The sequence below is a fragment of the Pteropus medius genome, unplaced genomic scaffold (assembly GCF_902729225.1).
Source record: "Pteropus medius unplaced genomic scaffold, Ma_sr-lr_union100, whole genome shotgun sequence".
Lineage (NCBI taxonomy): Eukaryota > Metazoa > Chordata > Mammalia > Chiroptera > Pteropodidae > Pteropus > Pteropus medius.
Window position 1 is genome coordinate 50,588,672 of NW_024344378.1, and position 12,821 is coordinate 50,601,492.

At 41.3% G+C, this 12,821-nt stretch overlaps 1 protein-coding gene across 1 annotated transcript in view; it reads right to left on the reverse strand.

Annotated features, from left to right (window-relative positions):
- The window catches only part of POLR3A (RNA polymerase III subunit A), a 47,108-nt gene that overhangs the window by 13,014 nt on the left and 21,273 nt on the right, over positions 1-12,821 (reverse strand). The window contains 6 exon segments of the mRNA XM_039872213.1: positions 3,568-3,681; positions 4,598-4,768; positions 6,542-6,679; positions 8,301-8,425; positions 9,348-9,459; positions 10,777-10,949. Of these exon segments, the coding sequence (XP_039728147.1) occupies positions 3,568-3,681; positions 4,598-4,768; positions 6,542-6,679; positions 8,301-8,425; positions 9,348-9,459; positions 10,777-10,949 (833 nt within the window).

Consider the following 12,821-nt stretch of genomic DNA (forward strand, 5'->3'; position numbering starts at 1 on the left):
GAGCAAGGAAAGTGAAAAGTGCATCATGTGGTCGGTCCATAGGGTAGAGCTAGAGGCTACACACCTGACTTGAAGTTTACTAGCAATCATTCAAAAAGGAAAACCCATCTGGTTTATAACTGATTGTGTGTCTGTGAAATAAACCCAGCCCTGTGGTCATTCCTAGAACCAGGATTGGCCAGCACCTCCTTTTTGGGGAGTGCTTACAGAGGGGAGATGGTGTGGTGTGCTTTGATGAGCTACGTGTACCAAAATCTTCCTCCCATGGGGCCACACATCAGCCCTGTGATACTAACTCTGAGTACTTCTCAGGTGAGCTGATGGTGCACACCATGTGGTAGCAGCAGTCCTTCAGAGGTCACAGCAGAGGCAATGCTGGCCCAGCTGCTGATTTTATCCAGGTGAGAATATGGGGAGAGTGAACAGAGTACACTTCACCTCAAGCAGCTTTCTGGGAATTATGATTTCCCTCAATGGTTTTAGATAAATCATGGTGACAGTGAGCATGAATGGCACTCTGGCCAACTGTAGGCATCCGGCTGCTCTATGTAGCTGGCTGAGGACAGATCCACACACATGGACAGAACGGTGAGCTGGCCTGAGTATATGGTGGACCATATAGTGCCTCATGAGGCCTTGTTTCTCCATCCTAAGGTTGGCTGAGGGGCTCCCAAGGAGAAGAGCAGCATGCCCTGTCCCACATGTAGTCAGTATCACATAGCTGAAAAAGCCTCAAGTTTTGTCTGAAACCAGTGTTTTAAAAAGCAGACTAAATCAGAAACCTGCTTTTGCAAAAACTAAACTCTATAAGGCACCTGTAGAAAGCTTAACACTTACTGACCAAGTTCTCTCCTAACCCTGCAAAAGTAAATTTCTTTAGCCTTCCACAGACTAGTAATTTCTAGTACTACCTTTTTTGAAAGTAAAACAGTCCGTGGCTCATAGACCCTTCCCAGTCTGCTGCTGCCTGGTTCAGTGAGACCTTCCCATGAGGTGGCATGGCATCAGCCCCATCACTCTAGAGTAGAAGGCACCGAGGGGCTGGAGGAGGTCAGGGGCGTGGCTAAGGTGACAAGCTTCTTCACGATGTCAGATCTTCCTACTCTCGGGTAGAAAGTAGTCTGCTCTCGGGGCAGGGGTTTCTGCAATGTATTTTCTGCCCATTAAGAGTTTCAGTCTGTCTCTTAGGAGTCCAGGTGACCAAGGAGCTACCTGGGTTGCGGCGGGGGTCTACCATACCTTGGCTATCTCTTGTTCATGAACACAGCTTTCTCATGACTGCCCTTCTTCTCACTGAAAAAGCGTGGAGATACACACAGGGTTACTGTGCCACTCAGCCATCATTCTATACAGATAGGGCTTTTATTAATTTGCAAAAACTTGAAAATTCTCAAGAGGCTTTTTTTAAAGAGAAACTCTCCAGGCTTACTTACTAATTACGAGTTTGAGACTGCATTTTCAGATATAGCCAGTTATTGCGAACCAGAGGAGGAAACTAGAACTGTAGAGGGCAGTGGAGCGATCTCTCCTGGCATGACTCTGTTTAACAGTAGGAATATGCAGAGGCATTAATACCTGCTGCCATTTAACTTTTCTTCTGTATCATTCAGTGTAAAGAGCTTCTTTCACATTGGTAACTTCCTCCCCCAGCCTAGTTGTCTAGCTGTTGTTATGTCCTTTATGGCAAGCTCCTGAAAGCTCTTTTGGCTCAGACGTTGCCATTTGATCACCAGGTGTTAAAGGCTGCCCCACCTGTTGATGCAGGGAACCCAGAACGAGGACGAGCAGACCTGGGTGATTTTCATCTCTGAGGAACTTTGCACACATAGGAATAGAGAGCACAAACCTAAAACCATCACCCCCGCCCACCTTAAGAACTGGAAATGCAATCTTTCAGCTGCCACCCACAGGGACTAGATTCCAGTGGCTTTGCTGAAATGAATGATTTTCTTTACACAAAAGTTAGATATTCTAGAGGTTAAAAAAAAAGCTCATTTTGAAAAAATAAAAACTGAAATAAGCTAGTAAGTCTTCGGCTAAATCAACCCATGCATACTACAGGGAACGCAAAACATGGCAACTGGCAGGCAATTAGTCACACGATTAACCAGCGAAGTCTCACACTCATGCTATAGTATGTCTGTGAGCATGGGCACCGGACTCTGGCAGGGCCAGTGCTCAATGCCACTCAGGAGCTGCCTCTGCTGCCTCAGCTCTGGCGTAGGATAGGGCCAGAGAACATTTCAGGGGCTCAGACAAATCTATCTGGCCAGTGTATTTTGAACCTTCTTGGCAAACTGTGAGCCACTGAAGGGCAAGGACATGTTTGGCCATCTTTGTGTTCCTGGGATCTACATGGCATGTGACATAATGATGGCTGAACAAGTGCTTGCTGAATAAATACTGCTGGTCAGTGGGTCACCCGTTAAACCTTGTCAAAGGCAAGAAAGGAACCAGTCCAAAATGATGAATAGAGAAGTTGTGTTTGCCAGCACTGGGATGGAAATTTGTTGTCTCCAGTGCTGGCAAATAGCTGGAGCGTTGCTAGAACTCACTCCTTTATGCTCAGCAGTCACAGCATGCTAAGTGCATTACCTCATTATATTTCTCATAGCCTGTCTCAGTTAAGGTCTTCAAGGATAAACAGAGAAACAAATAAGTAAATATAATTATGTAGAAAAACCAAATTACAATCCTAATTTGTTAAAAAAAAAATCTGTGGAATAAAAACAAAGGCACGCAATCTAGTCACACTTTTGATTTTACCCATATTAAAGCTATTGTTTTAATCTTGACTTTAAACATATTAAAGTCTAGAAGAGTCTCTTTTTCACCATTCTTACCTCCATATAAAAAAGAAAGGAGGAAAGGGCTTCCTTAATTGTTTTAAAGTGTCACTTTGTGATTTTTATTTCTGATATACTGAAAGATACATTCCTGCTGATTTTGTGCTGCATTTGAATTACCAATCAGCACACACACAAAAAAACCATTTACTGATTTCCGCATCCTTTTGCTTTTGATCACAACCATAACTCTAAACAGGAGCCACTTGAGCAGGTCAGTGAAATGAGTAAAACAAAAACAAACGAGCTAAAAAAACCTTAAGATATCAATGTAACATAACAGCTCCCTGGAAAAAAAAGGAAGGCTGAATCCATGGATTTCTGATCCATACTATGGTTAAGAGAAGGAACAATTTAAAATAAATGGTATTAAAATACCACTACTAATAAAAATTAGTAGGATTCAGAATGACTGAGGAGAGAGCTACTCCACAGGATAAGAAGGGTGTTCATATGGATAGGATTTTTAAAAATTTAGTTCTCTAACTAAAGCATTTTTCTTCTAACAGGGAAACACTTGTGTAAAAGATAATAAACTAAGAAAGACACGAGATAAATTCTTCATATTGGCTTGTAAGATTTTGCCTAGGCCATTATTGAATTTTCTAACAAAGAAACACTTACATAAAACCCCTCAGCTTATAAAATTCACCTGCCGGCACTTGGCAAACTATTTTTTTGAGACAGCCAAGCCGGGTAAGACTACCACCCTGGAGCATACCTGCAGGAAGCTGTCCTGGCAGCAAAGGAACTCGTTCTTCTTCATGATCGACTCAGTGGTCAGGATCAGTTCGTTTTTACTGAGAGCAGGTTCGCTCTGACACGGGAAGACTGCCTCAAGTATTAAAAACAGGGAACAGTGTGATGTGTGGGGGTGGTGAAGAAGAAAGCAGTATTAAATGAGAGAATTTATAAGAGACAAAACGACCTTACTCAGAGTTAGCTTTTAGCAACCTGTGATGTTTTTTCCCTTCAAAATAAATTTTAGACTTTACCTTTAATGTGAAGGCGAAAACAGGGTAAACTAATACTCCATCTTATTATACTAAGGCTTCTGGGTTGTTCAGTGAGTCTTGTTCCATTACTCCCCAACCTTTACCCAACCCCAGATTGTTGTTTTAAAAAACCCTAAACATTTCAAGAGTGAAAAATCTTCTCCATTCCCTAGCTCATGGAATTTTCCCCAGTTTTAATGGCTGCATGTCATCCTAATGTACAGGCAGACCATTATGTATCTGAGCTATCCTTCGTTGATGGCTTGCCTATACTATAAACAATGCTGGAAACACACTCGGCACATTTAGATCTTTTCTGTACGGCAGATCTTTTCTGTAGAACCACTGGGTCAAAAGGTACCCACATTTAAATTCAGATCAGTACTGTCAAACTAGCTTCCCAAAATGGTTGTTCTAAATTATACCCCCAGTTGAAGTATGTGAAATGTGTCTGCTTCTCAATACTCATGACTTATAACACTGGCATCTATTACACTTTACTAGACACAGAGTAACCAAAGCCCTCTTCTCCTGGCATTTGGTTACTACCAATAACTAGACTTTGAAATTGAAAAAATATTTTTCCTTTAGTATTTGGGAAAATTATGCAGAGTAACACAAAAATGAAAAATAATGACCCAGTGGTTGGGTAGATATGACTGAGCATTAACTGTGTGTGATATTCCAAAGGATACCTCCGTTCTAAAGAAATGTCCTCGAAAACACTCTAACCCCAGATATAATGCTAAGTCTTACTTTGATGTTGTCCAGAACTCTTTTAAACTCCAAGGGTTCGTCTTTTCCCTCCATAGCTGCAGGATCTAAGCCATCTCCCCCATAAATGAACTGGATAATATCACCCGTAGAGCTTCGAACTGTTAAATCATACTGTGAGCAAAGATCTTCAAGGGACTTTACGAGCCTTCTCTAGAGGGAAAAAAGAGAAAAAACAAAGCTCAGATGCTTTGAGGAGACTAGTCACATGTACAGAGGATGAGATTTGCAACTCTAAGTTTCAAGGTTACTAACACTTTAATCACATAAAAACATTAGAAATCCCTTAAAAAGATCCCCCTGACCCCAAGAGTGCCTCACTAGCCTATCTAGGGGGATTTAGAATATGTTCCAACCTCCAGCCCTTAAGTGTATTTTAGAATACATGCAATTTAAACCCCATCACCCTCAAAGGACTATGCAAACACTGTTTTTCTAGTCCGCATGGCCTTCCCTCTTGTTCCCTAAGGTATAAATTAATGCGATAGCTTTGTATTTCTAAACACAACTTAATCTAGGACCCCTGTGGACTTCAAAATGAATTACAGAGGATCAGGTGCAGACCCTCTTTTGGGACACAGAGGAAAGAAGAGAGAACAGGGAGAGCATTGTGTTTGAATCAGCAGGCAGCAGCCATTTCTCAAACCTGCTTAGGGAAAACCTTCCACCAGCAGAACACACTCTAGCCAGCAATGTGATGGTGGCTCAGTGAATTAAAGAGAAAGAAATTTTCCTCTAGGCAACTTCAAAACAAAAATCCCTCATGCCAGAACCAATTTGTTCTAGGGTAACACACTGCTCTGGGAAAGTCATACTCTCTACTCCAAAAAGGTAAAGACAAAAAGCAGAGTCAAAAGACATCCTGGCAAGAGTGGTAAAAGCATTTCAGTCTGTTGGGTTTCTGACAACAGCAGCACACTCCAAAACTGAAGGGCAATTTCCCATCAAAAGATGATTAAAAGGGAAGTATCAGTAATAACATACGAGGCACAAAAGAGGTTATGAAAATAGGTGTCTACTGACCGAAGTCCATTTTCACCCTCGTCAACCTTGTTTATTCTGGCTCACTCATTCATATCTCTGGACTTTCAATGCTGGTTTCCCAGAATGCAAAAGACTATGCTTCTCAAACTGGGAACACAGTGGGGAGAAAAGGGACACAAAGCCATGCACGTTTATGGTCCAGCAACTTAGAGTGTTAACTTCATCTGGTGTTGGAAGTAGACAAAAACAATGAAATTAAAAAAACAACAACATAGATTATAACCACACAGGGTAGAAGTGAAAATTAGACTGCAGAAAAAGAAGTCCTATGCTTGTGGTCTTATGGAAGAAAAAAGTAGGAATGTATTTCTACTCCTCTCCCATTAGAAGTATCTTTGACAGGTATAGAAAACCTCTAGTTTAGCCCTGTCCACTTGAACCTATTAACTTAGAACTGTACAAACAGTGGAGAAAGAGTCATCCTTTCAGGCCTTCCTGTGGGCATTGGAATAGGTTCGTAGAGTCAATTGGAATGACACTAATGAGTTACATAAATAGTTCAAAGTGAGAAGCAGAGTCCTCTCAATAATCAGGAGGTCTATACTGTCACTCCCATTTTCATGTACTGGAAACAGAGGCTCAGTGAGGTTCCACAGCAAGTCCCAGGATGCACCTCCAGTCCATGTTCTCCTCTAGTGGAGCCTCGGTATGTGTGGTTTTGGCCCAGTCTTGAAAACTTGAGGTACACAGCATGATTTGGAACATTAACATTACTTTTTTTGTTATTTATTTCCAGAGTACCTATGTTTCTTGATTTTTCTATTTAAATACCAAGACCAGATACATTATAGTTCATGTACAAAATGTGTAAACACTCAACAGTCAAAACCCACAGAGCCCTGTCTCACTCTGTTGCTAACGGCCTGCATTGCTTCAAGTTACCTGCATGTATCCTGTTTCAGCTGTCTTTACGGCTGTGTCGACCAGACCTTCCCGGCCAGCCATTGTGTGAAAGAAAAACTCGGTTGGTGTCAAACCAGAATAAAAGCTATTAGCCACAAAGCCTTTGGCAGCTGGGAGCTAAAGGGGTAGGGGCAAAAAAAAGAGAAAAATCAAACAAACAAAAAAAAGAGCCAAGGTCCACAATTCCAAAACCCATTCAAATCAGAAAATGACCCATTTTTAGGCTATAAGTATACCTGGCCAATACACGTGCATGAAGTGGCAGGCTTTATCACCCTTTCCTAAAGGAGAAACAATGTGGCACAACCCATCCTCACCAAAGTCAAGGAAGGTGAGGTCCCAGCCAGGGGAGGTACTGGTGCCAGTGGTAGGCAAGTAGCTCAGGAGAGGGAAAAGCCTGGGCTGCTACCCATTGAGCAGGCAAGCAATCAAGGACCTCAGAGAGCTCCCACTGACCGCAGTATCATGCCTGTTCCCTGGGAAATGACTCCCTTAAAGACATTCTCCCCATGGGCTGGGCCTGCCCACCTCCAAAACATAACCAGGTATTGCTAATGTTTATGAGAGCTCATTTTGGGGTGCTGAAAATGTTCTAAAAGTAGATTATGGCAATGATCACACAACTCTGTGATCTATACTAGGTCACTGGAACTGTGCACTTTAAATGGATGATTATGATAAATAAAATGGATTTCAATAACATTGTAAAAAAATACATACATATATAAAACATCATGTGAAATGGCCAAATGGCCTTTGATCTGGATAGGTCTATGTTCCTTAGAGGACAATCTAGATGTATAGGCCAACCTTTTGCTTCTTCTATTTTGTTTAAGGGGCAGCTGGTTCATGGATTGAGAAATCTAGATGCCTCTGGCCTGTCCTCTAAATTGGTCAGGCTGCCTTTGAACTTTGAGCCTGACAAGTACAGGCAGGTACCAATCCAATGACCACTTATCTGCCTGTCCTTTAGCGAATTCTGATGTTATGCAGAGGACCTGAATTGTTCCTGGGGCTACCTGATGCAGAGGCTGTCCATATACTCTCAGTACAGCAGTCCTATCTCCCCAGGAGGGTCTGGACAAAAATCCTGCAGTTCCACAAGTCAAGAGCAGCTGAGGCTCAGTGCTTTAATGAGACTCCAAACGTGGAATTTACTGGGTGACCAAATCTACTCTAAGTTCCTTGACTACAGATTTAATAGTTGCCTGACTCTGAGTCCCAGAACAACCCAAGCACAGGTTTGTCTCCCACCCTTTCTGCTTACACTAGCACCCAAATCACAAGTACAATGGAACTCAGAAGGCATTTAAAAGTTGAGTTTGAGAATTCTAGAGAGAAGAACCTGAAATTTTCTGGTCATTTCAGTGTGGTTCATACTATCACTATTTTAAAACTCTTATACTTTTTTGAAAATGCCCCCCAAACAAGCATACAGATTGAGCATATATATAAGGTAACTATAAGTCTTAATTATTGAAGGTAATTTGAGGGAAACCTGTAATCCTCCTTGGAGAGAAAGTATATAAGAGGGCACTGGTCCAAGTTTTATAGGTCTGAGTTTAACAAGCCTCCTTCTACACGACTGAGTTTGGGTTGAAGAGAGAATAGCAACTCTGAGCAGTGCTTGCCCTTAAAATTCGCCTCCAGGAGACCCTTGGTTGGCCACCACAGAGCTTCAGTTACTTCCTTTTGCACTGTTGCTAGACATCCTTCAAAGTTCTGCCTCATCCACTACTGCTTACCTTTGAGTGTTTTCAAAGTGAGGCAAGGACCTGTTTTCAAAGCCATCTGGCACTCGGGAGCCACTGATGGCTTGCTGTCCCACACAGGCAATCATCTGTGATATGTTAATGAAGGAACCTGGGGAAGCAGATCAGGAATATTAACAGTCATTTACTGAAATGACATTAACTGAAGTGCGAGCAAACCTGCGGGATAAAACAGGAACACAACATAGCACAGCCCCTTATCCTTAATAAGTTCATAGTGTGGGGATAGTAAAAGACGGAAGGAACTGCAACAATACAAGGCAGAGCTGTTGGTAACAGAAAAAAGGTGGAGTGAGGGCTAGAGGTGCCCAGGAGCAAATGAGCACTTCAGGGTGAGAGGAGTCTTCAAGAAGACAGCAGCAACCAGACTGGAATTTTGGAAGACATTATGATTTAGACATAAGGGGCAGGGGGAGGAATTCCAAAGTAGGTGGAAGAGTGGTAAGGAAAGACACAGGAATGGTAATGGTGTGGGGTATACCAGGAGCAGGAAATAGGAGTGGGGTGGGTAAGGCGGCAAAGTTAAAGAAATCGGTAAATATATTATTTTAAAGATCATTAGGTATTTTTTGAAGTTGTTTTAAAACGTGAGCATAAAGCACCCTCAAACTCAGAAAGGCACACACATTACTAACAAATTTTTCCAGAGTTAAACTCCCCCAAATGCAAATAATTCTTCTATATGCAGTTGACTCTTGAACAATGTGGGGTGAGGGACACCAGCGGCTCACAGATTCGAAAAATCCATGTATAACTTAAGTCAGCCTTCTGTATATGTGGATTACCAATCACGGATCGAAAATATGGTTGATTTAAAAAAAAAAATCTGCATTTAAGCAGACCCATGTGATTCAAACCCGTGTTGTTCTAGGGTCTACTTTATACGATTTTAAAAGATATGCCCTTATAAATTAAAGGTCTTCTTGAATTTATGACTCTTACATTTTCTGGAACAGAACCAGTAGCCACACAGAGAATACAATGACAGCAGTGGCCAGAGAGGACACACTCACCTTTGGAGCCACACAGAGCCATGGTGAGGGGGCTATTGCTCTTGTCCAGCTCCCGGAGGCAGGCACTGCCAGCGTGATCACGGATCACAGACAGCTCCTTCAGGATCAAAGCCTGGTGGGAGAAAGCAAAGTATGTGATTGAATCATCTTCACTGGCTCTGCTGATCACAAATGTCCAATCTGACATTTAAAGAAATTTGAAAAAATTTATGCAAAGATGTCAGATTTCCAAAAGAGAGGTTTCAGAGCCTTAGAAAACCAGGATAGGATGCCCTATGTATATAGACTGACATCTTCCACAAGGTTCCAAAGTCAGTGTGTAAGGTAAAAATGATTAGTAAAATAACCCTGAAAAATCCTTTAGACGGCAATGAAGTAGAATGCATATGCCTTATTGTATAGGAACCTATACAACAATATATCTGCATCTATACTACTGTGTATATACACTCACACCTAAATAAATGTATAAAGTGTAAAATAATACTTGTACTATTTATAAAAATTTGTCTGTTTTTTTCTTGCCAAGCGCACATTTGAATTCCTACAAATTAAGCGTGTGATGAGGTAACTCTACAGGAATATTCCAGTCCATGAGCTTATCCAGATTGTTATTCCTCAACCTGCAACTTAGGATGCTGAATCACTTACAAGGCATGGTTCCATTAAAAACGAGTGCTGCTGAGGTCTCAAGGTCTCTTTCCCCATCTCTCTTTAAGATTTAAGTGAGATTAAGAGTGAGCTAATGGTGACAACCTCACACAAATCTGCTTTAAAAAATTCAATTCATCAGAAAATTTCTTACTGCTTAAAGAGCCTTTCTTCCATACTTAGGTAAGTGAAAGCTCTGAGCTACCGAGGAGGCAGAAGAGAGCCAGGCAAAACCCTGGTGCAGTCAGTCTGCTGACCTGGGCTGCTTTAGAGAAAATGTAGGGCTCTCAGAGGCTGATGGTGATTCTAATTCTGACATGTGCTGGTCCAGTTCTCAGCTAACCTCGTTTCAAACATGAGGGGGCAGGCTGGTATATGACTCTCATACATGAATTTTCCCTCTTCTGTATTCAAAAAGCTGTGGGGCCAGTCTCTAGTCAAAGGATGCTGGAAATAGAAAAGGCAGAAGCACTCAAGTACCATTTACAGAAGGGACCCAAGGTGATGTTGGAACAAGAGCAGCCCCATGTGGTCAAATGAACAGATAGGGCTGTTCACATTCACCTAGAATGGGAAAGCTAGAAGATATAAAAGACCTGATTGAAGGCCCTCCTCCCCTCATTAAACAAATGAGAACATACACAAGCAGCACAGGGCCAACAAGAGGCTAAAACCACTGCCTTTACTTCCCACACCTCTCTGTTATTTTCCCTTCATGGTTTACAGCACAACCCTATGAGCATGAAGTGGCTGAAATGACCCAAAGAGCCAGACTCACCTCCAGAGTCTCCTCAGCAGTGCAACCAGGCTGCTGCTGCAGTTTGCCTGTGTTTAGGGCTTCAATGTACTCATCACATTTTTTGTAGCCAGCATTCAGCAACTCATACTTGGCCTTTAGCAATCCTTGGCCGGGTGTGACATCACCAATCCCAATTGAGAATCCACGGTTAGCTGTAGAATAGTTGGCAGGTAGAATAGGAAGACGGCCATGGATGTTAGTCAACCCACTACGTGGAAACAAGTTTACACCTTCAGAGAATTTGTTATAATTCAATTAAATAAAAAATTACTATATTAGTCCCTAGGGAGTTATACAAACACTACTAAGACTCTCTAATTCTTCTCAGATCTCATGATCTAGGGGGAACATGGTGATATCCCAACTAACAATAATATCAAGCAGACTGTCATTAAACACAAGAGCAGCCTGAGAACGCCAGCTATAGAAAGGAAGCCATCTGACTTCTGTCTGTTTCTAAGACAGCATCACAGGAACCTTTATGCTTACACCCGAAAACCCGTTTTTCTTTTCATAAATCATTCCAAAACACAGAGAATAAGAAACGAACATAAATTCCTCCTTGATAGAACTACACGTCATCAATAATCCTAACAGAGGCAGAAAGTGGGCACATAAGAAGTGAGTGGCTTAGTAGAGTGGGAAAGGAGATACCCTAAAAGTGGTTATGAGAATGAGGACCAATGAGCCTGGAAGGGCTCAGAAACTAGATCACCAAGTTCTGCAGATGCTGGGAATGATGTATGTGCTGAAAACAGGGAACCATAGTGTAAAGTCTGTATGAGAAATGTACCATAGGTGCTTAACTCTGTGGGAGATGAGAGTTTACCACCCAAGAAATAGAAGTAGAGAAGCTCTGGATTGGGGGATACTAGGTGCAGAAAGATGGGGATGACTGAAAATCAGGCACTGAGGGACTTTTCAAATTCTATGTCTAAAATCCCTAAGCTCCCTTCTCTGTCCAGCTCCCAGAATCCTGGCAGCCAGGTCTCTATCCTTGGAAAGGAGACTGAGATTGGAAGATACCTCTGGAGAAACAAAGCCTCCCTAGAGAAAAATGTTACTGATAGGGATATTGGGTAATTACTCAATCAGAAAGCTAGCTTCCAGCTCAATCAAGGAACTGAGAGGTCCATCAGCCAATGAGCTCCATTTCTAATTAGCGTTTTAGTGCCTCACTCATAAAATATGAATGATAGCCAATGACGACCAAATATTTAAGGAAAGTCTTTACCATGAAAGATTGAGGCATAGGAAAAAAAAAAAAAACAACTAGAAGGTAAGAAAAAATTCAGGGTGCCAATAACATAAAACTGAGTTATATTCTCTCAGAGTGATAAGGAAGATGTATCAGGATAAAAAAACAGGAAGCCTTAAAAAAGAATTATCCAAGAATAGGCATAGTAATTGGAAATTAAATATGTGATAGTAAAAAATATTTTAAAATCAATAGAGAAGTGTTTAAAGAAAGTGAATCCAAAAACAAAGAAATGGACAACAGGGACAAGAAGATAAAATCAGAGAATCTTAGTAGGTAATTAACAGAAATTCTAAAAAGAACAAAATTATCAGAAAGAAAATTATCAGAAAAATAATATAAGAAAATTTCTAGAAATTAAGAACACATAGTTGCATATTACAATCGTTTACAGAGCGCTTAGCACAATGAATGATAAAAGACCCATACCAAGGATGTACCATTGTGGACTTTCAGAACACCAAAAACAAAGAAAAGATTCTCAAAGCTTTCAGAATAAAAACAATTCAAATACAAAAACTTGGGAATAAGAACAGAAATACATGTTAACAAAAACCCTGAAAGCTATTATAGAGTAGAGCAATACTTTCAAAATTCTGAGGGAAAATAATTTTCAATCTAGAATTCTATAGCCAGCCAAAGAATCAATCAAGTATAAGAGTAGACTAAAGATATTTCCAGGCATGCAAAAGACTCTCCACTCAGAGCTTGCTCAAAGCATGAGCAAGCAAAGGAAATAAGACAGTTTAAGGAAGGCAGGAAAATA